General features: G+C 36.7%; 1 protein-coding gene across 6 annotated transcripts in view; it reads right to left on the bottom strand.

Annotated features, from left to right (window-relative positions):
- LOC106073612 (A disintegrin and metalloproteinase with thrombospondin motifs 7-like) overlaps window positions 1-25316 on the bottom strand; it is an 86219-nt gene that overhangs the window by 5093 nt on the left and 55810 nt on the right. For 3 of the 6 annotated variants that reach the window (XM_056031610.1, XM_056031611.1, XM_056031613.1), the window contains 2 exons: window positions 17882-18019; window positions 8594-8740 (listed from right to left, as the gene is read on the bottom strand). In XM_056031610.1, coding sequence (XP_055887585.1) covers window positions 8594-8740; window positions 17882-18019 — 285 coding nt within the window. Of the gene's footprint in view, window positions 1-8565; window positions 8741-13565; window positions 13650-17881; window positions 18020-25316 lie in introns of those variants that run through there. The other 3 variants (XR_008778320.1, XM_056031614.1, XM_056031612.1) reach the window with 3 other exon arrangements.

Raw genomic sequence — 25316 nt, 5'->3', positions numbered from 1 at the left:
AGTTGATGAACCTCGGGGTATGCTCAAACATGAATCAGTGGCTTAAACAACTTCCTAACAGACAGGACGGTCCAGAATTTTAAGATCCCCCCCCCGAGCCCCCACCTGAGTGGGTCCCCAAATGAGTGTCCGAAATTTGTTTTTAAGTCATTAAAATTACGTCACTGTAATGTAATCTTGCTTTTTACATTGTTATATAAGTTGGATGTATTACACACACAGCAGTAACCTTTTCAGTGCGGCTTTACAATCAATTTCAAGGAGTGACTTCCATAGCGCTGACTAGTGCGTGTTACTCCCAGGAAGTAACATTTTATATAGGGTAGTTTATCTTATTATCCTTATCATTTGGAAGAAATGTGATAACAGCACTGAAAATAAAGAAGACCATGAATGTGTTGAAGAAAAGTATCACTAGTTAGCTGATTAGGCCTTATACAAAGATACAGCAGTCGAAAAAGTGAAACTGTCTCTTGATAAGAGAAGTAGTACTGAAGAGACTCCAGAGAAATACCTTTTACCACAGTCAGAGAAAACATCTGAAGTAAAAGAGGCTGAGTCAAGTTATGGTTTTTCAAAATTACTTTCTACAGGAGTGGAAGAAGTTGTACAAAGATTTGGATATATCAAGAATGGAATTTTATCTGAGGAACTGTAAACAAAGATTTTGTTAAGGGTAGCTTATTTTCCCAAACAAAGATGATGGGTATTTGTTTCCAGTAGAGTTTTCCCAAAATAAATCACAAAGTTTGACATTATGGTTCACTACAAAGCTTCCAACAGGAAAGATTTGCAACCTTTCTTGGCTACTCTTCTCTTCACACTTTGGATGTATCTGTTGTTTTGCATGTGTTCTGTTTTCTGAGGCATCAGAAAAGACATCTAGTGCATTGAGCAAACCTGGAGTTGGTTTCACCAAATGGAAAAAACCCGAGAGACTGAAAGAACATAAAGAAAGATTCCATCACAGACAAGCTTTTTTGAAGAAAAAGTTAGATGAACTGTCACATATGTTTTATTCGCACATTTTGAAAAATTAGCAGTATTGGATGGATATTCTAAAGCATTTAGGAACAGCTATTAAGTATTTTGCAAAAACAAAATCAAGCTTACGTGGCCACAACGAAAAAATTGAATTCACCCAATCCTGGAAAGTTCCTAGCATCTTTGAATTTTCTTGCAGAGTTTGATGAAGTTACTAAACACCACTTACATAGAATCGAATATGAGAGGACACATTATTTGTCATCAGAAATTCAAAATGAGTTTATGTTATGAAAATGATATTCTGTATTGGTTATCGTTCTTATGTTTACGTATGCTTGTAACTCGTCCGTTACAAAGTGTTCACCAAATATGTGTTGTGTAGTCATTCAGTGTATTAAAGCCATACTATACAGACATGGTTCTCGGCATTTTTATCTTTATGTTCATAACAATTTAATAGACTGAATCCAAAACTGTGAAGTTGTAAGAATTTTGAAATGAATAGGATATTTCGCCCAGAGAAGTTTGACATCGAGCCTACAGCACCTCAAGCAGCAGAACATTGGCAGCAGCGATATGAAACTTTTAGAAATTTTATATCAGTAGTATCAGTAGATGATTTTGATACTAAGAAACTACTGATAAACTATATATCTCCTGCTGTATATCAAATGATGCTTGATAAAGAGACATTTGATGAAGCAATCCAGACTCTAAATGGCATCTACATTCAACCAAAGAATGAGGTGTTTGCTAGTCATAGGTTAGCTACTTGCAAACAAGAGCAAGGTCAAACGTAGGACGCCTACATACAGAAATTAAGAATTCTATCCAAAGATTGCAACTTAAAGCGGCGACTGCTGAACAACACCGAGAAGATTAGAGATTCGTTTATCAATGGACTAGTGTCCAACAGCATTTGAAAACGTCTACTTGAAAAGACTGTTTTGAGTTTAAAGGACGCATTCGAAGAGGCTCGCTTACTAGAACATGCTTATCAGCTCTCATTACAATATGAATCATTACAGCTGGAAACTAATTGCGCGGCAACTACTCTCACCAATTGTTCGGCCTAGCCCTTGCCAAAAGTAACGATTCATCAGAGTGCCAGCAATTCACACACACATGAAATAAACGCATTAGCTAGCAAGTGTTACTTTTGTGGCAGGGTTAAGCATCCCCGCTCTCAATGCCCTGCAAGGGAAGCGACATGCAATCAATGCTTCACAAAGGGTCATTTTCAAAGAGTATGCAAATCGAAATCTTCAACAGTTTTGGCTATCGCTACTGTGCAGCCTTTGAGTTTAAACGAATCTACGACCCATTTTCATCAACAACGTGCAATTGACACTGGGAGCTGTGAAAGCTATATTTTGACGCACAAGGCTAATAAGCACAAATGGCAGACATGTTCCTTAGGCAACAGAATCTTTATGGCTTCCACTTATGTATCTCGAATCACTCAAGGACATATCTACGCTAACATACGTCTCAAAAATGAACGATACGAGGGAGTTAGACTTTCTCTACTAGACAATTTATGCTCCGACGTCATTCTCGGACTTGAATTTATAAGTTTGCACCAAAACTTGTTTATTCCTTTTGATTGTCAGAAACCATCGTTGCGCCTGAGTACTCTCCAGCCAGCGAGGGTAGAGGCTCCAAGTCTATTTAGTAATCTGTCACCAAAATGTACCCCAGTGGCTATAAGGTCTTGCAAATACTCAATTCCAGATAGAAAGTTAATAGAGAAGGAAATTTAACAACTAATAAAGGATGGATATATTGAACCATCTAAATCTCCCTGGCGTGCACAAGTCATAGTCACAACAAATGACAGACATAAGAAAAGAATGGTTACAGATTACAGCCTAACCATAAGCCGGTTCACTCTACTAGACGCCTACCCTATGCCCTAAATTGACGAACTACCAGAAAAGATTCCCAATACTCTGTATAAGGCACTTTAGACCTGAAAAGAGCATACCATCAGATTCCTATAAAAGAGGAGGAAAGGCCGTTCACAGCCTTCGAAGCATGTGGAAAACTGTATCAAATCCGTCGGATTCCGTTTGGCGTTACGAATGGAGTCGCCTGTTTTCAGCGTACGATTGACAAAATCATCGAAGACGAACGACTCACTGACATTTTTGCTTATGTGGACAATGTGACCATCTGCCGTACAGACTCTGAATCACACGACCGAAACCTACAGCGATTTCTTAATAGTGCTCAAAAGTATAGAATCACTTTTAATGAAACAAAAAGTGAAATTAGCACTTCTAAAGTGAGACTGTTAGGATACGAGATTTCCAGAGGACAACTTAAGCCGGATCCTGAGAGATTATACGCTCTAAGGGAATTACCCGTACTAGTGAACATGCGTGAACAGAAATTATTAGTGGGTCTTCTGGCTTACTACTCACAGTGGATACCTAACTTCTCAAAAAAAAGTTAGCCTGTTAACAAGAAATCAACAATTTCCTGTCTCCGAAGAAGTTAAAAGAACATTTGAAAGTTTGAAAAATGAGCTTTAAAAAGCCGCCGTATATACTATTGATCCGAATCGCCCTTTAACCGTTGAGACGGATGCTTCTGATATAGGCATTGCAGCTACCCTCAACCAAGATGGCCGGTCCGTTGCTTTCTTCTCTCGCTCATTAAGAAAAAGTGAAAGAAAACATTCTTCAGTTGAGAAAGAAGCATATGCCATTGTTGAGTCTTTGAGGAAATGGAAACATTTCTTAGTTGGCAAATCGTTCACACTTGTTACGGATCAGCGATCTGCCTCTTTCAAGTATAACAGGTCAAACAAAGGAAAAATTAAAAACGAAAAAATCTAAAGGTGGAAACTTGAACTCTCATGTTTTTACTATGACGTCATCTATCGCCCTGGTAAGCAGAACACTGTAGCTGATACATTTACTAGAAACTATCTATCTGGCATCACTTATGACCTTAAATTGCTGCATACTAGTCTTTGTCACCCGGGCGTTACTCGACTATTGCACTACGTAAGAACTAAAAATCTTCCATTTTCCAGTGATGACGTCAGAACTGTAATAGAACAATGTCAAACTTGTGCAGAACTAAAGCCCCATTTTTTTCGACAGCCGACCGGAGAACTGATTAAAGCATCTCAACCTTTTGAGAGAATTAGTATGGATTTCAAGGGATTCTCCCTACTGTGTCAAGAAATAGATATCTACTTACCATTATAGATAAATTCTCTAGATTTCCATTAGCATTTGCATGTCCCGATATGCCTTCCTCTACGGTCGTTAAATGTCCCAATGAACTATTTGCCCTATTTGGATTTCCAGCGTAAGTCTACACTGACAGGGGAAATTCTTTAATGTCTACAGAGGTGCAGCATTTCATCAACGAGAGAGGAATTGTGACCAGTAGAACGACCCCTTACAGCTATAGGGGGAACGACAAATAGAGAAACTTAATGGGACTTTATGGAAAGCCATCACCTTGGCTTTACATTCTAAAGAATTGGACATAGCTAAATAGTAACTAGTACTAAATGATGCTCTGAAATCCATCCGGTCATTACTATGCACTGCAACTAACAGGACACCACATGAACGACTTCTTGTGTTCAACCAAAGAAGTGGTTCCGGTACATTCCTGCCAACATGGTAGACCATTCCGGGTCCTGTCCTGCTGAAGAAGAACGTTAGATCGTCTAAATATGATCCCATAACAGAGAAAGTTTATTAGGTAACATGCAACCCTCAGTACGCTTTTATCCGAACACCAAAACTGTCTAGAGGAAACTGTCTCATTACGAATGTTAGCCCCTAGAGAGGAACAAAAAGTTATAGAAAATGAGAATCAGAGTAGAACAGAGCTTGATATTGACTTTCTGAATCAACAACTAAAAGAATGGACGCTAGAAGCAATGCACATAATCTTTCTCATGAAGGGTAAAATTATACAATTTTTGCTTATCTGGACCTCTGTTCAAATTTTCTTCGCCCAATTAAATATAGTTCAGAAGAAATAAAAAACTTTTCTTGCTTTCTGCAAAATGATGAAAAACGGACGAAACTGATCATTTATCCCACCGAAAACGCAAAAGAAGATAGTGGATGCTATGGAATTAATTTAATCAAAATAACCAAAAGAAAGAAAAGGCTTGATGGAAAATTGAGTTGTGATGTAGGATTGTCAAAAGAACTGCAATTCAAACGTGTTGCAACATAAGTGCTGGACCGAATTCATATGGAGATGAAGGACAGATACTAAAAGCTGGAAAACCATGTGGACACCTTTGAGTTTCATCATGAATCAAGACACCCATAAAGTCTATAAATGATGACACTAGATAAAAAACTGTATTACTTTTTCCAGTTCTGATGAAATACAGGCAAATCGCTTGTTCAATGATGCCATTGATGCACGAGCACTTTTCCTCAACAAACCAGTGCCACAATCACCAATTGACATATTGAGGAAGCTGGCTTCATATGGTAATGATTTGTGCTCAAACCTTGCAATCTACATCAAACCTTGCAATCTCCACCCCAATACTGCTAACTCATGACACTTCCATTGCGTCATGTAAGAGATTCTTCTCAAAGCTCAAGGTAATCAAAAACTATCTCAGGAGTACAATGACACAAGAAAGGCTTAGCAGCATGGCTTTAATTTCAGTTGAGTCACAAATACCAGACAGTATCGATGTAGAACATGTTAAAGATGACTTTGCTGCTGGAAAGCACGACGTGAAGGAATATGAATTGAGTTTTGCCATTTTTGCATTATTTCGGCAATAAACAACGGTATTATTCATTAAAAGATTCTTAATGATTATTTCTTGTTTATTTTACTGATATACTCTACCAATGTGAATGTAGGCGTATATATTTATGAAGTACATTATCTCATGTCATGGTGTCGAAAGTCAAAATGCAAGGGGCCCCCAAAGAGGTTAATCCCCCCGGGCCCACAAATCCCTAGCTACTCCCCTAGGTCCTGACACTATTAACATTGGGAAAAGACATCCACCAAGAAGCCATAAATCTAAAAATCGATGAGACCACTCTCGAATCGAAACCACAACCGTAGTATTTGGGAGTTACTCTGGACCCTAAGTTTGTTATGTCTGATCATGTGCAAGAAGTACGACAAAAAGCCTCAGCAAGATTGAACGTCATAAAGCGAATGGCTACGACGAAGTGGGCCGCCAAGGCAAGCGTGCTGCGGACGCTCTACATCGGTGCAGTATGGTCGCAAATTGAATACAGTCTCTTAGTACAAGTTTACGCCTCGCAAACGTCTCTAGCGGACTTAGACTCAGCGCAGAACCATTGCCCACTTTCCGAAATATACTATTAAGGTCTATACGGACGGATCAACCAGAGAAGTCCAAGGCAGAACAGACTCGGGTTATGGAGCGGTAGTCAGTTTCCCCGGTGCAACAAAAACAATAAACTAGTAGGCCCATGTGCAGGAGAAAGCAGTTACGTTGAGGAAATGGAAGGAATAAAAAATGCTCTGAAGAATATTGAAAGGCGTATCGAGGAAGGAACTACAGCACCGGCCAATTTTACTCTCTTTACAGACTCACATTTCTTCCTGCAAGCTCTCAAGAGCCCAGAGACTCGGCATACACAACTGGCAAAAACTATGTCGTGCGTGGAGCACTTCGAAAGGAACTATCAGAAACGTGTGGTGATGCAATGGGTTCACACTGTGGAATTAGAGGAAACAAGAGAGCCGACAGTTTGGCGAAGCTATGAATGCTTCTAACCCACGAGAGGAGCCGCAAACATACACGAGTGCAAAAACAAAGATATATGAATGGATCAAGTCCAAATGGTACAACAGCTGGGACCTATGTAGCACGGGACGGCATGTCTGTAGAGTTCCCAAACACCCAAACCGAAAAGACGAGTGGCAGCAGCTAGACAAAAAGGAGCAAGCAATCTTGGCACGATTCCTCACTAAGCACTGTCCGATAGGAGCCCACTTCGCTAATATCCGAGAGAAGCAGAATCCGAGATGTCGACACTGCCATGTGGAAGACAAAACCGTGGAACACATCCTCTACGAATGCAGGGTGCTCAGAAAAGCTTTCGAAGATACGACTAGTCTTGAAACAGATAGAACTGGTGCATGCGGAAATCTCTCTCTGTACGGAGACAGACAGACCCTACCTTGCCATGTACCTGGATGCCTTTATACTTATTAATAAAATAATTAAAGTCATGACACTATGTTAAAATATGCAGGCACTGAATATTATTTATCTTGTAAGAGAAAAGTGTTCATTTCCAAGTTTACTGGCTGCTTGTCAAAGTTTATATTAATGCATAAGTTATTTATACTTTAATGTCGAGTTATCTGAAAACTTTGCATTTATTACAAAATTAAATGGTTCTGCAACCAGCCTTATTAGTAAAAAAAAAAGATAAAATATTTAAAACTCACATTTACAAAGACAATTTGGATTTAACATAAAGTATTTAATAAAAAATATCCTGTAGAAAGAAGTCAGTCGAGAAATTTTAGAGGAATTAAGAAATGCGGGTTTATGTTTTTCATTGATGAAAGCAATCTTCTAAAAAATTCCAAGTATAGTTCATTAGGCCACGACCCCCGTAGCATATTTTAAAAAAAGGTTTAGAGAAGAACAAAAGTACACCCAAAAAATATTTAAAAACTATCCCAAATTCTAAGTCTTCCCTACATCCTCTAAACAAAAGAACACCTAGCAGTACAAAACTTTCAAAAAAGCAGACTGGATAACTCTTACAAAAAATGTTGGTACATGTACACACATTTGTAAACAATGACATCTGTGTAAGTAATTGAAGTGATTCCACAAGTTAATCTGTTATTTACTATTTTGTTTACTCTGAAGTAGACATAGCCGTTGTCTGCTAGGAAGTAGCTTAGTTGATATTTCTTTCTAGCGAAAAGTACACACCAGTACTAATTTTGCAATCTATTTACTCTTCCTCTCTTGAAATATGTTTAAAATCTCGTGTACAGTCGATAACAATCATTACATAAAACCTAAATTAGAAACTGCAACGTTGCAACCTGTAGCGAAAAGTACACACCCCTCTATGCACAATGATACACATTCTTTGTCACACGTATGATACACATTGTTTGATTTACAATCATTTTAAACTAATTTTGCAATTAATTTACTCTTCCTCTCTCGAAACGTCGCATTCTGTAGGAAGTTTAGATCAATAGCTCATTACAATGTCACAATATGTACTATGTATACTCAATGATAATGACCAGTATTGCCTCTCAGTTTAGCGACCAATAATTTTCACCCTCAGCTTGACATTATTCTGCGATAATAATTTGCATTATTTGAGGTCGCGCCTCGGAATTTAAGCATGCCAAGTCAAAACTTGCGGAGGCGGTAACGATTGGCGGCACTCCCAGGGTTGCTTTGGTAGAGTGAACGTTTATCTGACGACATTAAAAGGCTATGACGTACATAGATGTGGGACTTTCCGTCTTTTCTCTAACAACTTAGAAGTTAGCTCCGTTCTTAGGATCCCAATCAAAACTATATTATCAAGTATTTAAATGTCTCACTCAATGCAAGTGCAGGCTCATTAACTACCTTGAGGTGAAGTTATCTCGATGGTAATTGTGACTGTATAATTCTCCATTCGTGAGCAATACTCACAACACCTTGATCGGTGTGTCTGGCAGATACTAATGTTAGTACACAGTTCTGGTAATAAGTCTAAGTCTCCTGGGGCACAATCTGCAGAGAATAACAATATATACATTACTTGACATTGTATCGCATATATTTAAATGTGATGGCACTAAATATTAATTATTTTGTAAGAAAAATCTTTTATCTGCAAGTTAAATCGCTGCTCGTCAAAGGTTGTTACTACTTTAGTTATTTATAGCTTTATGTCGAGTTATCTAAAAACTTTGCGTTTATTATAAAATTAAATGGTCCTGCAACCAGTCTAATTAGTCAAGAAAATATAAATATTTAAAACTCACATTTAAAAAGATATTTTTGGATTTAACATGAAGTATTTATTGAATAAATATCCTTAGTCATACAAGGAAGAAGTCAGTCGAGAAACATCAGAGGAATCAATAAATAGGGGTTTATGTACTATAAAGACTATATAAAGAGGAAGGTTATAGAGACTATATACAGAGGAAAGTTATGGAGACTATATACAGAGGAAAGTTATAAAGACTATATACAGAGGAAAGTTATGGAGACTATATACAGAGGAAAGTTATAGAGACTATATACAGAGGAAAGTTATAGAGACTATATACAGAGGAAAGTTATGGAGACTATATACAGAGGAAAGATATAGAGACTATATACAGAGGAAAGATATAGAGACTATATACAGAGGAAAGTTATAGAGACTCTATACAGAGGAAAGTTGTAGAGACTATATACAGAGAGTTGTTTTATAATTGCATCACGAAAGTTACTCAGGATTTTAAGAATAAATCACGAATAAAAAAATTAGATGCTTTTGTCTGCTTAAACATTTTTATTTTTAAAAAGTCTGAAAGCATAAAAAACCGATAGGTTTAAGATCTCAGCTTGGTCCTCAGTAAATATCTCTTAATGATCCTTGTGACAAAGCGCAAGTTTTTCTTTTTTGTGCAGTTTATCTTCACTAATACAGGTCTTAAAGTGGAAATTTTAAATGTTCGCCACTCATACGTTGTGAGATGATAAAATATAGTGAACGTGTGATTTGAAAAAAAAATAATTAGAAAAATTATCTAGATTTCAAAAGAACTATTTCAAAAGTTGGAGCAAAAATAATGTAACTCCAACATTGACAGTTTAGAAGGGCATTGTTAAATATAAAGAAATCTATTTATATATTTTCAGCAGGCTCAAAGACTTTTAACGTATTAAAGCGACGCTAGCTTTTGTATTAAAAAAAAAACAAATATAAATGGCGCGGTAAAAGAAACATAATTTCCATTTTTAGCGGCCCCCAAAAGGGGAAAAGATGCTATTAGTTTTGTGCGAAATGTCTGTCCGTCTGTCCGTTTGTCCGTCTGTCCGTCTGTCCGTCCGTCCCGTTTAGATCTAGTAAACTAGAAGAGATATTGAAAATCCAACTTCACAATATTTTAGACCATTCAAAGTTATGATGCAACGGCTACTTTTTTTTTCCTGAAAGCGAAAATTCTAATTTTTTAAATTAATTATGCAAGCAGTTTTTTATAAGAAAAAGCTAATTAGTATGCATTATATGTTAGACCTAATTTAAGACGAATAGTAATCTTATAAACATCATTTTCGTGAACATTTTTTCTATATATCGAAATTTTTTTTTTTTTTTTTTTTTTTGAGGATTCGAATATGAGATTGAGCCTTTTCAAAACAATTATCTTATTTAGTTCGAACCGAGGGTCCCGGGTTCGAATCCTGGTGAAGACTGGGATTTTCAACTTCTGAGTCTATCCAGCTCTAATGGGTACCTGACATTAGTTGGGGAAAAGCAAAGGCGGTTGGTCGTTGTGCTGGCTACATGACACCCTCGTTAACCGTAGCCACAAAAACAGATGAACTTTACATCATCTGCCCTATAGACCACAAACTAGTTAGGCCAGGTTCACATCTAACTTTACATTCACTTTCCCGTATCCTTTGATCTGCGGGACGGTTGGGGCACTACACAAGATCTGTTAATCTTCTTTCTCTATTCTTATCTCTCATTTGTCTTTGATATAATTTCATTCGGATTTTCTTTCTGAAAATATTGAAGCCTACCTGGGTGGACCACTGGTCGTGCGGTTCTCGCGCTGGACTGTCGTTTATATTTATCGACGATCGAAGGTTCAAACCCTGCCTGCTCCCATCCCCCGTCGTCCTGCGGGAGGTTTGGACTAGGAAGTAAACTATCTTCAACTCTGAAGGATTATCCGAATTATGTAAAACATTTTACTTCGGGGGCCGATTTTGAGTTTGTGTTTCCACACAAACTGTCTTTTGTAACCTTGTTAATATTGATATTAGAGGCTTTGAAAGAAAGTTTCTGAATTTCAAATAATAAATCAATGTTCAGCTCAAAATTATAAAAACGTCTTAGTTCCTATTTAGAGCTTGTTAAGGCTCTTCTGCGGTGTCCAAGATAAACGATGAACAGGAGGTAACATCGAACTCAATGCTAAAACATCAACACCGACGAAAGGCCAACAATAGATAAAGGGAGTCAACGCTAGTGTTACATTAATAAACACTATTAATACAATGAGGGAACCGTCGAATATCCTCGGTAACTAGCGGTCTGTATATTACTTCTTATTTTCACAGTCCTAATGAAAAGCGTCTTGTTTATATTGAATCTAAGAGCGTTCTTACTTTTTAAAAGATTTATCATGTCATACGTCACTTGGTAAAACATTACCCTATTCCCGAAACAAATAATTAAATCCTAATCATGTCATAACAAGCTATAAAAGAATAATGTGTTCAAGTTCAACATTTGAAGAGAGGAAGATATGCAAAGTTCTAACACCTGGAATAGTAATTATATATTTTCAATAAAAGAAACTTGCGACCATTCTCGAAATGGAGAACATAGAGGACCATGTAAATACTTTAACATAAATAATATTATTGTTAGCGGGAAAAGCGAAAAAGACGCTATTAGTTTTGTATGGAATGTCTGTCATTCCGTCCGTCCCGTTTAGGACTCAGAAACTAGAAGTAAAAATGAAAATCGAACATTATGATATTTTAGATCATTAAAAATCCTGATGCAACGTCTATTTTTTTGTTTGAAAGTGAACTATCTAATTTTTAAAAATTATGTATACAAGCAGATTTTTCAAAAAATATCACCACTTTTAAATTAAAAACTTCAGGGGAGGTAAGTCTTATAAAAAGGTTACAGACTTCATCATTAATAACTCAAGCTTCTTCATAGATTCGCGCATTGGTACAAAACATTTGCATCTAAGGTTACAATGGAAAAAGTATTAATGCATTATTATAAAATATATTTTCCATTTACTGACTATCTTATTTAATAAAATACTGATTGAAATGTCATTTTTTTTAAAAAGATTTTTGAAAGAAACTTCGTTTCAATTGAAAGTTTAAAAAAAACACGAACTACTTTTATAGTTCGCAGTTTTCACTAATCCTCTGTACTAATAATACATTATATTACGTCATTGTTTGCTGTTTACGTTTTGTGCGAATGCAAAGGATTGGACGAAAATAAAAAAGAGAGTCTTCTATGTCTACTTTAATAATCACAGAATGCGTTATTATTATCATTACTATTAATTTATGTCTACAGTATGTTAATGTTAATATCTATCTGTGACAAAAGAACAGGGTGTCAGATTTGGTTTCAGATTATGTGACAGATCTGATGTCAGATTAGGTGTCAGATCTAGTGTCAGGTTGTTTTAACTTGCTGGTAACCGGTAGATCTAGTGGTTTATAAATTGCTAAAAGTACATTTTTATTTGTATCAAGTAGTGTCGTGAGTTCACTTCGTTATAGATCTAGACATAGAATCTAGAATCAGTACGAATAATGGAATTATTCAATCCTCCTAAACCGTTGTCACTAGACGGTAATCTATCTTAAAGTAGAAAAAATGGAGACAAAGTTTTGAACTGTTTATGTTCACCACTAAAAAGAATACGAAGCCCGAGCAAGTGAAGAAAGCTTTATTGTTACACCTGATAGGTAAACCCGCTAGACACATCTACAATACTTTTCAAGTATGTGAAGATGAAACTGTAGACAAAGTAATTGAAAGGTTTGAGAATCATTTTTTGCCTAGGTCCAACACGTGTATGACAAATTTAAATTATTATCATGTAATCAGAAAGACGGTGAACTGTATTATACTGAGTTGAAGAATTTGGCTAAACAACGCAACTTTGACAACCTTCGAGATGAACTCATTAGAGATTGATTGGTATGAGGCATACATTCGGATCTAGTGAGAGAGAGACTTCTGAGAGATGTAGACTTAACTTTAGAGAAAGCAGCAAGCATAATTCGTGCTGACGAGCATACCCAGAACCTAATGATAGATATGAAAGGACTACTGGTGGATGATGCTAATAAATTAAAGAGGACAGAACTTAGAAAGCCAATCAAAACCTCACAGGGAAAAATGGCAAATAATCATGTGACAAGTATCATTAGAGATTGCAGATCTTGTAGTAGATCTCCTGGAAAATGCAATTGTCCAGCTTTCGGACAGACATGACGAAATTGTAAAAAAGAGAAATCATTTCGCTGCAAAATGTCGTTCGAAACATTTCAAGGCTGTTTAGTCACTGGAAGATGTAATTCAAGCAACACAAATACATAAGTTGTGGTTTGAGGCAATTGGTACTGAAAACATTGTCAAAGTTTGGATGGTTGATGTTAATATTATGGGAAAAATAGTTAAAATAAAGATTAACAGGTCATTTTGGTCTTGAGAAAAACATATCGTAGGCGAGACAGAGTGTGTTTTGGCCAGGATTGTCCAAAGATATTTTTTCGACAATAATGAAATGCTCAACAAGTGAAACGTTTAAAACAAATAATGTGAAGGAAAAAATGTTACCTCATGCTGTACCAGACAGACCATGGAAAAGTTGCGACAGATTTATATGTAGACCATTTCTCCAAATACCCTGAAATATAACGACTAGAAAACAAAACAGCAGAATGTGATATTCTGGCACTAAAAGATATTTTTACTAGACATTGCATACCAGAATAGTGAACAACAATATGCCATTCAACAACTATTAAAATAGATAGTTCGCTGCTGAATAGGGTTTCAAGATAACTACACCAATCTCCAGGTAACCTCAATTAAATGGTCGAATTGAGGTGTATCGTATCGTAAAGCAGATATTTAACAAAGCATACAAAAGTGTAAAAGATTCATATCTCGCTATGCTCGAGTATAGAAATACTCCGATAAGCTTATTGTCGTATTCACCATAACAACTACTGATGAGTAAAAGACTCAGGGACATTATTCCAAGTGATCCCTAACTATTGAAACTATCATTAGCTGAATATGCTGAGACATTACTCAACAAAAGACAGATTAAAAGCAAAGTGAAATATGATGCAATAGCAAGACTACCTAAAGATTACTACTATTACTCTGTCGGAGAAAAAGTGAGAGTTCGTCTAGGACAAACATGGCCGAAAGTATTTGTCATCAAGAAACATCCATCATCCAGATCTTACACCATAAAGACAAATGATGGAAAAACATTTAGAAGAAATCAACGCTGTTTGAACAAGAGTTTCAATGAAGATATCTCTGGGTACTATGATACCTGTTATGGCTCTTCCGCCGTGTCATATACAAACAATGAAATAAACAGGAGGTAACCTTCAAACACCGACGAAATGCCAAACAATCAAGAAATTTAGTCGATGCTGATGTTGGTCAATAAATATGTTTAATGATCAATAACGGAATCGTTGAAGTCAACTAGGTCCGTAAACTACGATTTATTTTTGCACTGATAGGAAAAGCCTCTTGTCTTTATCAAATCCTAGAGTGTTCTTGTTTTTTAAAGATCTGTCACGTCACTTCTCACTAAGTAAAACTTTCCCCTTATTCCCGAAACAAATAACTAAATCCTTATCATGTCATAACAACTAATGTAGACAACGAACAACAAACCATTGAAACAAACGAAACAGACAGTTATAGACCAACTACACTTAAAAGAGACCAATAAAAATGCAGTTTTTTGGATTATGGGTGATTCCAACCTACCTGATATAATTGGAAAACACTAACCATAGATAAACACCAAAACCTTAAGGACATAAATGAGCTTTTCATAGAAACAAAACTTTACACAACCTAAGTTTAGATCAAATCATTAAAAAGCCAACTAGATTAAACAACACATTAGATCTCTTCTTAACCAACAGACCTGGATTAGTAGTAGATAATGATATCATCTTTGGTCTATCAGATCATAAGATTATAAAAATACACAAGTCAGATAAAAGCAGTAGCCAATATCAAACCCAAAAGAAAAATCTTACTCTGGAACAAATGCAACCTAACACTTTCAACAAACATTCTTATCAGAAAGAGACATTTACCAACCAGTCGATGACCTCTAGAATTTCATTAAAAACCATCTTAAAAGCATTATAGAAAAACATATACCAACAAAATACACACCAAACAAAAAAATAAATGCTGGTTTAAAATAGATTAAAGAAGCTTTGTAAACAGAAGGAAAACCTATATAGAAAATTTAAAGAAACTAAGGCAGAAAGAGTTTATAAAAAGTACATTAAAATTAAACACCTAACCCAAAAAAGTAAGCAGACAGCTGCTGAGTGAATACATAAACAATGTAATGTCTAAAGATAACAACAAATACCTATGGTCATACATTAAGTCAAAGAAAATGGAAACAACAGAGAGAGCGCCATTAAAAAGAGAAGACAACTTAAAACTGTCACGACCTGGTTCTTGTTGTAGGCCTGGACGGTCTTGAGTTGGTCTGCCTCTGTGTGTTGCAGTTGCAGATACCTTTTCTAGTATTACTATAATGTTCTTTGTCTTACTAACTAAATAATACCTTCTCACGCGCACTTGATTAGCTGGTGCGTAGGAACACTAACATACTGAACTCTCCGACCACAACACTTAGAATCATTAATAGACACGCTGGTAGCAGACATGGTTTTATTACATATAAGATAAGTGAAATAATTCACAAAGATATTGGCGATTTCAGTCATTACAAATTATGCATCCAAAGAAATACATCCTGAATACAAATCAATCACAGTAACTTTAATACTTGTATATCACTACACTGAAAAGGATATCCATAATACTCCTCTCTCTACAAGCGTCCAAGATCAACTAACTGAAATCAATCCATGGTCAGTTGCAACCCCAATATTTCCTCGTGCATTGGCACAAAGTAGTTACATGATTACTAAATCACTATCAGTTCACCTTGTGTCGCAGTGGTTCTAAAACTAGTGTGTGACAAACACACAATGATAATAAAACTAAATTTTACATCCTAAACAAATACTTTGTATCAGCATTCTCAGCCCCAGGAGACAAAGACATATTAATAAATTTGAGCCAAGTAGACAACATAGGAGATATAAAAGTACAAGAAAAGGTAATTCAAAAACTATTAGCCAACACCAAACATAATAAAGCATCTGGACCTGATGGTATTCCAGCTAGATTACTTAAAGAACTAAGCAATGAGCTAGCCCCAGTGTTCAAAATACTCTTTCAGGCTTCACTTAACCAGGGCAGAGTACCAAAGGACTGGAAATAATCTAATGTCACCCCTCAATTTAAAAAAAGGAGAAAAATCTGACCCAGAGAACTACAGACAAGTATCACTTACCAGCTAGACTTAGACTGAGAGGCACAGTCTCGAAGACTATTAAGTTCTAGATCTAGATTCTGAATATTACTATTATTACTATCACTAGATCTATCATCATCCGATTCAGAATCAAATAGAATCATCTGACTAGCTTTTTCAGCCGTTATACATCTGTATTTATTATCAATACGTCTAGAGCTATCACTTGAAGAAGCCATTGAATCAGCTGTTTTTTGTTGTCACAAATTTTTATCAAAAACGGTAAAATGTCTATAACAAAATCAAAAACTGCGCTAAAATCAAACCAAAACAACATAAAGGAAGTAGAACCTCTTCTGAATAGAAGTAATGAAAAGTATTTGAAATAAAAGTGCTTTAAAAAGTTGAAATACTCATTTAAAGAAACAATATACGTTTGGCGCAGCCAGCGGCGATACGTAGTCAAGCGAAATCGCGTTGGCGCACTGTGCGGAGATACGTATTGAATGAGTTTAAGCTATACACTTGACAAAAATATAAATTAGTCTAAATAGAGGCCCAACATAGATCTAGAACTAGATTTAATTGTATTAGATAATTTGAACAAAATTTACATGTATAATCTATTTATTAAATAGTTTATATCTATAGTCTATATCTAGATCAAGAACTAATTTAGAGATCTCGTCTAAATGTAGATGTAGATCTAGATTCTAGATACATTCCTTATTCTGGATCTAGTCTAGAACTATTAATTAAATAGAGCGATTATCAACATAACTAAGCCTATAAGTGGGTAATAGTTTATTTTAGGTCTATGCTGTTCGCAGGAAAAATCTGTTAAGTTGTGCGTGCTCATTTGTTTCTATTTCCTACTACGTCTACTTCAATATATTAATCGAAATTGTTGGGAAGATGTAGGTATCTTTCAGCAGTAACGTCATGGTGTGTGGGGGGGGGCGAGGGTGCGGTCCGCACCGGTTAACACCATTTTGGGTGTGGCAACGAATTTGGAAAAATTATATCTTGGCAAAGCAAACACATCAAAAAAAAAATAATAATAAAAACTCAAGCTATATCTTAAAGCAGTGGCGTCACTAGGGGGAAAGATGCGTGGGATGCACTTCGCACCGGTCAACACCATTTTGGAAATATTGTAACTTGGTAAAAGCAGATATATTAGAAAGGATTGCAGGATTAAAACTTTTGAATGATGCTTATTTTAGACCCCTAACACTAGGAAGAGAAATGTATTTACTATATGTATTTTAAGAGCATATCCTGTATGTGTGTGTGTGTGTGCGTGTGTTGGTGTGTCGTTGATACATAATGTTTTCCTTCCAGACCTTGCGATCTATGGGGCACATGATTTCAAGGTCATCTGTTTCTGTGGCTTACTGTTACCGATTGTGTCAAACGGCAAGCGTAACGACCAGCCTTTATTTTTCCCAACCAATATTTGGTAACCATTAGAGTCGGGTGGACTCTTAGGCGCTCTAAATATCCCAAAATTAAAAATCCCAAAGATTGGTATTTACAAATGTCCTACCATAACGTGAAATGGTTGTTCTAGTTGGAAGTGTAAAATATGTCAAACAATATTCACAGCATAGAAAAAACTGATTCTTGCAGACACTAGGGTCATGACACAGTTCTGGTCTCAAGTCTAAAGCTCCTGGTTTACAAACTGTAGAGTAAACAAAGTCAAATGTTTGTTTTTTTTTATTAAACCCCACTTTATGTAAAAATAATATAATGTATATAACATTCATATGTTTATCGCAAACAAAAAAGACAAAAATGACCAATCAGGATCGAATTCACGGCATTTGCGTTATAAGCACAGAGCTCTATTTACGCAGAATAGCTGCCTGGTCGTGTCTTTCGGTAGTCTCGATGGTGATGGTCCCAAGTTTTAACCTGCCCGCAGTCATTCCCAGTATTCCTGCGGGAGGTTCAAACTAGGAAGTAAATTTATCTTCAACTCTGAAGCAACATCCAAAAAATGTATAATATTTTACAAGTATTTTACGTTCAGCCAATTAATCAGCTCAGCTACACAGTATTAAGATACAGCGTTGTAACTCTTGTGATGGAATGACAGGGTTAATGTGTATGCGACCTACTGACACAAGTGACTCAGGCAAATGACGCAGGTCAACGGTTATCTATGTGCCAAGGACTGTATAACTATTTGTGACAAGTCAAAAGCTCGCTGTCAGAATCACTCAAACTTATCACAGCATTAATTATTATTATTCATTATTTATTTATTTTATTTTAATTATTTCCACATCCTACCCCCAACTTCTTCACCCGCACCACCTTTTCTTCTCCAGGCTAGACTTAGTTGACCACATAGGAGATAGCTAGGCCGCGTCGTTTCACTTATCCTCCCTTGACCGGGGAAAAGATTGACACATTCTCTTTGATCGTACCGACCGGATGTCTGACAGGCGCAGTTGACACCACCTTTTGTGGAATGCAAGTCACCCCCCCTTCTCCCACGCCTCTCTTTGATCTAGGAGACCACGCGGACCCAAACGCCAATTGACCTTTCCAAGGTGCGACTCCCATTTCAAGTCTAATTCACCCACGTGTAAGAAAATTCTAAGCCTAGGACATTTCCTGTTTCCGCCCGCATTTTCCAGGCCTATATAATGTAGATCCAAATCAAATCAGACCCTCTTATTTCACATTGTCGTTGAGCAATCGATTCTGGACTATATCATTTATTTTTACTCCTAGATGAATACCTGGTGGTAAGCCGAACTTAATCACAAGTTCCACTTAATTACTTTGTGCATATTTCTCACTGGAGATTATCATGTGTATTCTATTATTTTATTTACATTAATTAGTGCATTGAGTATTTTTCACTGTCGTAAGTAGAAGACATAAACATGTCTTATGTATGTATCTTAGTATTGCATTAATCTATTAATGCTACGGTGCTCAATTGATCGTTGATGCAACCATGTATACATTTGTACCTCTAATTTATTTCCTTTATCTCGGTTGGCCGCCTTGATAATTTTACTAGCTCACTATTACTGCGTCTAGAAAAGAGATACGAGTTATTTCCCCTGTAGTGAATTATCTCTTGAACGGACACCCTCTCCATTTAAGCGCGCTTCATTGTTCTCGGCCGACGGTCGTGTGTAAACAAACCGTAATGGCCGCTGACCATCGCCCATTCCCCCCCCCTTTCTCTCTTCCAACTTGTGTTGTTTATTTGAGATTATTATTTCCCCTTATATGTATATTTCAATATTATTATTTCCCCTTTTATGTACATTTTATATTGCTACTATCAGCCATCTATTTTTCCCTATCCTATTTGTCATCATCTCCATATTGTGCTCTAAAGCAATGTTACCAATCTGACGAATGCACCTCAGTCGAGGGCATCAATAAGATGCATGAGAGACATGTCCTAACATGTCCTAACTTGTCTTTATTTATCCGCTGCCTCCCTTAGGTGTCTGCCTATTTGCTGTTCAGTGTCTACTCAACACCACTCAACTACTTACCTGCCTTTGTGCTTAGTGCTATTCAGCGCTGCACTTGCCTATTCATTGGATCACTTGCCACTTGCTATTGAGTATCCTCTACTGCCTACGTGGATCTACTCAACTCTACTACTTGGCGCTATAGGCCCACCTATTCGACAGCCCACTTGTCATTTTATAGGTGCGACGTCCCTATAGACTCAGATCTGTGCGAGACGTCAAAGCTATGCCAAAACCTCTGCAACTCACTGGACTTATTCTGTCAACTACGCTGCCCATGGCAGATCTGCTCTGCCCGCAGTACACTTGTATCCACGGTAGCCGGCCACCCGCCCTACTGTGCCCACTACAGATATCAGAACTTTGGATTGAAACTCCACAAGAACTGAATCACCGGCGTCTTTCTATCCGCTAGAGCACCACCTCCAGCTGCAGAACCTCAAGCCAGGACACAGCCAGTTGCGACATCAACAGGACAAACCAGCTAAGTTCAGAAGACTAAGTGACATACTCTCTTATTAAGTGCAATTATTCTTATGTAAATATTTATGTAAATAAATATTCTTAATTCTTTAATGTGTTTCTTTCTTTCATTGCTTGTCTCGTTGCGTGCCTGCTCCCGATATATATGCTGACGGGTTGGGGTGTGATAGCTTTAAAAATAATCATCCCCTAGACATTAAACGCGCCAAACACACGTCAATTTCCCCAACCTGTCACACTATTACATGCAAATAAGACCAGCAGTAGGTTTATGTGATCGAAAGCCTTCGTAGACCAGAGACAGTGTGTAAGAAAGGGGATTTCATTCCAGAACAGCAAGGCAGTAAAGACGGTGCGGTACCATGTGTGTCCTCGAGAGTGTAGCTGTAAGAGTCCAGGAGTAGACCGAAAGACTAGGAGAGTTTAGTATGTAATTCTGTTTTGTGTTGATCAGTTTTTGCAGAAAACCTAGTACAGAGAATCACATGAACGTAGCAAGTAGGGGGGGGTTGGGGTTCAAAAACACCAGAAATGAAATCCCCCCACCCCGCAGGGAAGTGTAATAGAGTGACTGATTTTTTCTTTTGATTTCGTTTTATATTTGGGGAGATTTTAATACTAAACAATCACTAGCCCCAGCGCAGCCAAAGTCGTTTTGAGCTTAAAACCCCCTGCCAGGGGGTTTTGCAGTCAAATCCACCTCTTCTCTCTCTTTATATATATAAAAAAGTACAAACAACAATCCTTAAATTCCAAGAGTATAGTTAAGAATTATTTTGACTCTAAAACCCGCTCCGAAATTTACGATTACCCCATCACCCCTATTCAATATAAGAGTATCCATACATCAGTCAGCAGATTCCATGAGCGTAGCCATAGTGGGTTTTGAGTTTAAACCCCCTTCAGTGGGGTTTTAAGATAAAAAAATACCTCTTTAATATAACAAAAAATGAAATTACACACAAAAATATATGAGCGTAGCCATATGGTTTAGAGTTTAAACCCTCCTTTAGCGGGATTTAAAGCGAAAAAAAAAATTTTCAATATAACAAAGCCAATTACACACTCAAAAATCTTTTAGCGTAACCATGCCAAGGGGGAGGGTTAAGTTTAAATCTCTCCTCCAGAGTGCTGTTTTTAAAGTTTAAAACCTCTCCTGAAGGTTTTGAGCTAAAATACCCCCATACAGATGTTTTGAATTTAAAAACCTCTCTCTTCACTTTTATTATAAAGCAAACCATTTTCTTTGACGTAGCTTAGAGGTTAAAAAATAAATAAAAAATAAAACAACACCACACATTTTTTAGCGTAAACCCCCCACAAAATGATTTTGACGATAAAACTTCCCTTTTAGAAATAAAAGATAAAGCAAACTACAGTCACTTAATTCCAAGAGCGTAGCTAAAAGAGGTTACAAATTTCTACCAGTGGCTGGGAGTCGACTCCTTAGTAAGGTTGTGACAAAGCGTTGCATTAGGTTTGCGGGACATGTTCTCTGACAAAATGAATTACGCATAAAAAGACTTGCGATGACATGGAGGCCATTACGAGGAAAGCGCAAACAGGGACATCCTAGTACAACTTGGCCACAAACTTTCATGGAGGACCTCAGAAAAGGTGGGAATACCATTCAGACATTGCCAGTGACATATTTTTGTGGTAGCAGGTTTCCGTCTAATGCGCCAAACGACGCGGGAGTATTCAAATCGGTAAGAAAAGCACATAAGTTTTTAGTAATAAAACATTTTAATAGGAGTCATAATCAGGTGTAGATACTTCAGAATATGCATTTTGATGGCTTTCAATACCGGACATAGTGTTTGGTGCGGTAACTCTGCCCCGCGCTGGAGGAGCTCGCAACGCTAACCCAGACCCCCTTGCTGATAATGGCGGGGAGTCTAACATTTTTTTACTAACTCCAGAAAGCACCTTTTGAATGATATAATAAACGTCTTCCAAAAGAATAAAGAGTCAGAATGTTATAAAGATTAATTATGTAGACACACACACACACACATTTTTGGATACAGAGAGGAGAACTAATTCCCCCCTCCCGAAAAAAAAAATCCTGGCTACGCCCATGAACTAAAGTATTACGCACTAGGTTCTCATCTCTATGAGACAAAATATTTAGTTTAATTTTAAGTAAGTCGAAACAGGATATATTGATTGACAAGAAAGTGGCCAGAAAATGACCAGTATGGATGCTTGGTCGTATAATATGCTTGCTGGACTGTCGTTTAATCCTCTAGATCAGTGGTCTTCAACGGGGCCCCTTGGGGGGTGTTTTCGAGATTTTGGGGGCGCTGGGAGCCAAAGGGGCGGTATCGGGGCGTTGGGCACAAAAGGTGGTACTATGTATAAATGGGTAAGATGAAATTGAAGGTGAACTGAAACAAAACAAATTTTAAAATTCTTCAAAATTAAAGTTGGTAAACTAAATGTAGACAAGTTATTGTTAACTTGCTTCTAATTTAATTAAGAACAGAAACAGAAATTGAATTCGGGAATCCCATTTTCTAATTCAAACTCTTCGCTGTTATTAGAGGTTAAGTATCCTTAGATCTTGCGAGCGTTTAAGATTTGATAAACAAAGTAGATAATACGCCTTTTAAATTATAGTTTATTTTATCTACATTTGTTAATATATTGATATGCAAATAATAATTGAAAAAAAAACCGTTAAAGCTAACTTTTCAAATAGAATAATTTAACATTGTTTTTTTAAACCATTGATAAAGTGTTTTCACGATAACTCACGAGTAATGGATTATCACTAAGAGTTTTAGTGAATTGCCAGTAGAATAAAAATATGTTTTCTACTTTGAATTACAGTATTTTCAGATGAGATTATGAAAGCAAGTCGGCTTCTCGAACATATAGAAATATCCTAAAATAATTTAAGAATATTCATGAACATATATAAAAATCTACTATTAAAACAATATTAAAATAGAAACGGCAAAGCAGGATATGTTCTTGTGGCCTCTTAGAAAAATTATAGCTTTTTTTAAAACGTCTAATGATATTGTTTGAAAATTGACAAAACTCAATTGTTTTCTAAGCGTATGTGACACAAAAATATTTTTTTTTTGTTAGTGATGAAATATTAATTCAAAATTTTCTAATTATGTAATTTATGACGACATACAGGAAACCATTAATGGTCTGACGCTACATGACTTCATAAGTAATCTATTATATAAAGTAGAAAGTAAGGAGTATGTATGTATGTATGTATGTATGTATGTATGTATGTATGTATGTATGTATGTATGTATGTATGTATGTATGTATGTATGTATGTATGTATGTATGTATGTATGAATGTATGTATGTATGTATGTATGTATGTATGTATGTATGTATGTATGTATGTATGTATGTTAGAAATAAAAACCACTTGACCAATCTTGATGAAACTTGGCAGAAATATTCCTTAGGTACTAACTTAGACTGTAGTGTATGTAAAATGTAGCCCTAAAACAAACTTAAGACCCTCAAAAAAAATGTTGCCCAACTCTATTAAACTATTAGTATATTTATTTAATAAATCTAGGCCATGTTTATCATGGTTACATGAAAGAAGATCGAAAGGATCTAGATCTAGATCTATTTTTTAAAACTACACTTTGCACAGATAGTTTTTACTTCTTGTGTGACTAAAGATGCCAACCCTTGATACACAGCTGCGGTCGCAGGTTGAGCAAATGAAATCACCAGGCGTCGTTAGATTTTTTTACCCTTCTTTCTGCTGCTGTTGTGTATGGCATCTGCAATCCGAGACCCTTCCTTTATGCTCTCTCTCCATGTGGAACTATCCAATGATACTTTTGCCAAGCTGCTAGTGTCGATTTTGAAGAGCTTCTTGTCGCGTTTGCATACATCTGTATATTGTAAAAGTGAGCGACCTGCGGCTATCCTGCTTTCTATTATATTGCCATACAGGATATCTTGTAGAATTCGACTACTGGCATTCTACGAACGTGGTCAAGCCAGCCTATGCGTCTGCTGCTGATAACAGAGCGGATGTTCTGACACCCATGCTCTTTGTAGCACTTCCTCATTTGCTATTTTATCTTGTCATGTTATTTTAAAGATCCGCTTTAGGCATCGGACGTTGAAGACATTCAGATTTTTTTCCTGCAATTAGTAGGTTGAACATGTTTCACTTCTATACAGCAAGGTGCTCAACACACAGGTCCGGTAGACTAATGCTTTAGTATTGTTAGTCAGCAATATGTTGTCCCACACTCTTTTCTGCTACAGTGACATGGTGCCATTTGCTTTGGTTATCCTATTGTTGATGTCTTTATCCAGTAGTACATTGTTGAATATGATGAAGCCAAGATAGCAAAAGGGATCAACAATATCTAGAGGTTGGCCATTAATGTTTACTTGAGGTGCAGTGTTTGTGTTTTTAACTAGTATCTTAGTCTTGCTTTGTTTAATATTTAAGCCAAACTTCTGGCTAGCAGCAGATAGTTTGTCAACCAGGGTCTGAAGCTGGATATCAGAGTCAGCCACAAGAACTGCATCATCAGCATACAGAAGTTCCCTGATAAGTATCTTTCTAACCTTGGTTTTTACCCGCAGCCTTGATACATTGAATAGTTTTCGTTGATGTCGTTGCATGCATAATGTAGAATACAGGAAAAGTAAATGCCAAACAGAGTATGTGTGAGCACACATCCCTGCTTAACACCACTGCTAACCTCAAAATGTGCTGACAGGGCTCTTTTGAATTTTAAAGTACATTTCGTTTCCTCATGAAAGCACTCAATGAACTTTAGTAGTTTGGGATGGCAACCAATGTTCCTTAGGAGTTTGAAAAGGCCACTTCTGCTGACAATTTCAAAGGCTTTAGTCAGATCAACAAAAATGATATAAAGGGGTCTGTCTGTCTGTATTTCTCCTGCAGTAGTCGTAGAGAAGATATCATGTGTATAGTTGATCTACCACTCCTGTATCCACACTGAGACTCTAGGT

The sequence above is a fragment of the Biomphalaria glabrata genome, chromosome 6 (genome assembly GCF_947242115.1).
Source record: "Biomphalaria glabrata chromosome 6, xgBioGlab47.1, whole genome shotgun sequence".
Taxonomy (NCBI): Eukaryota; Metazoa; Mollusca; class Gastropoda; family Planorbidae; genus Biomphalaria; species Biomphalaria glabrata.
Note: the sequence above shows the minus strand (reverse complement) of the source record. Positions and strands in the feature narration are given on the sequence as shown.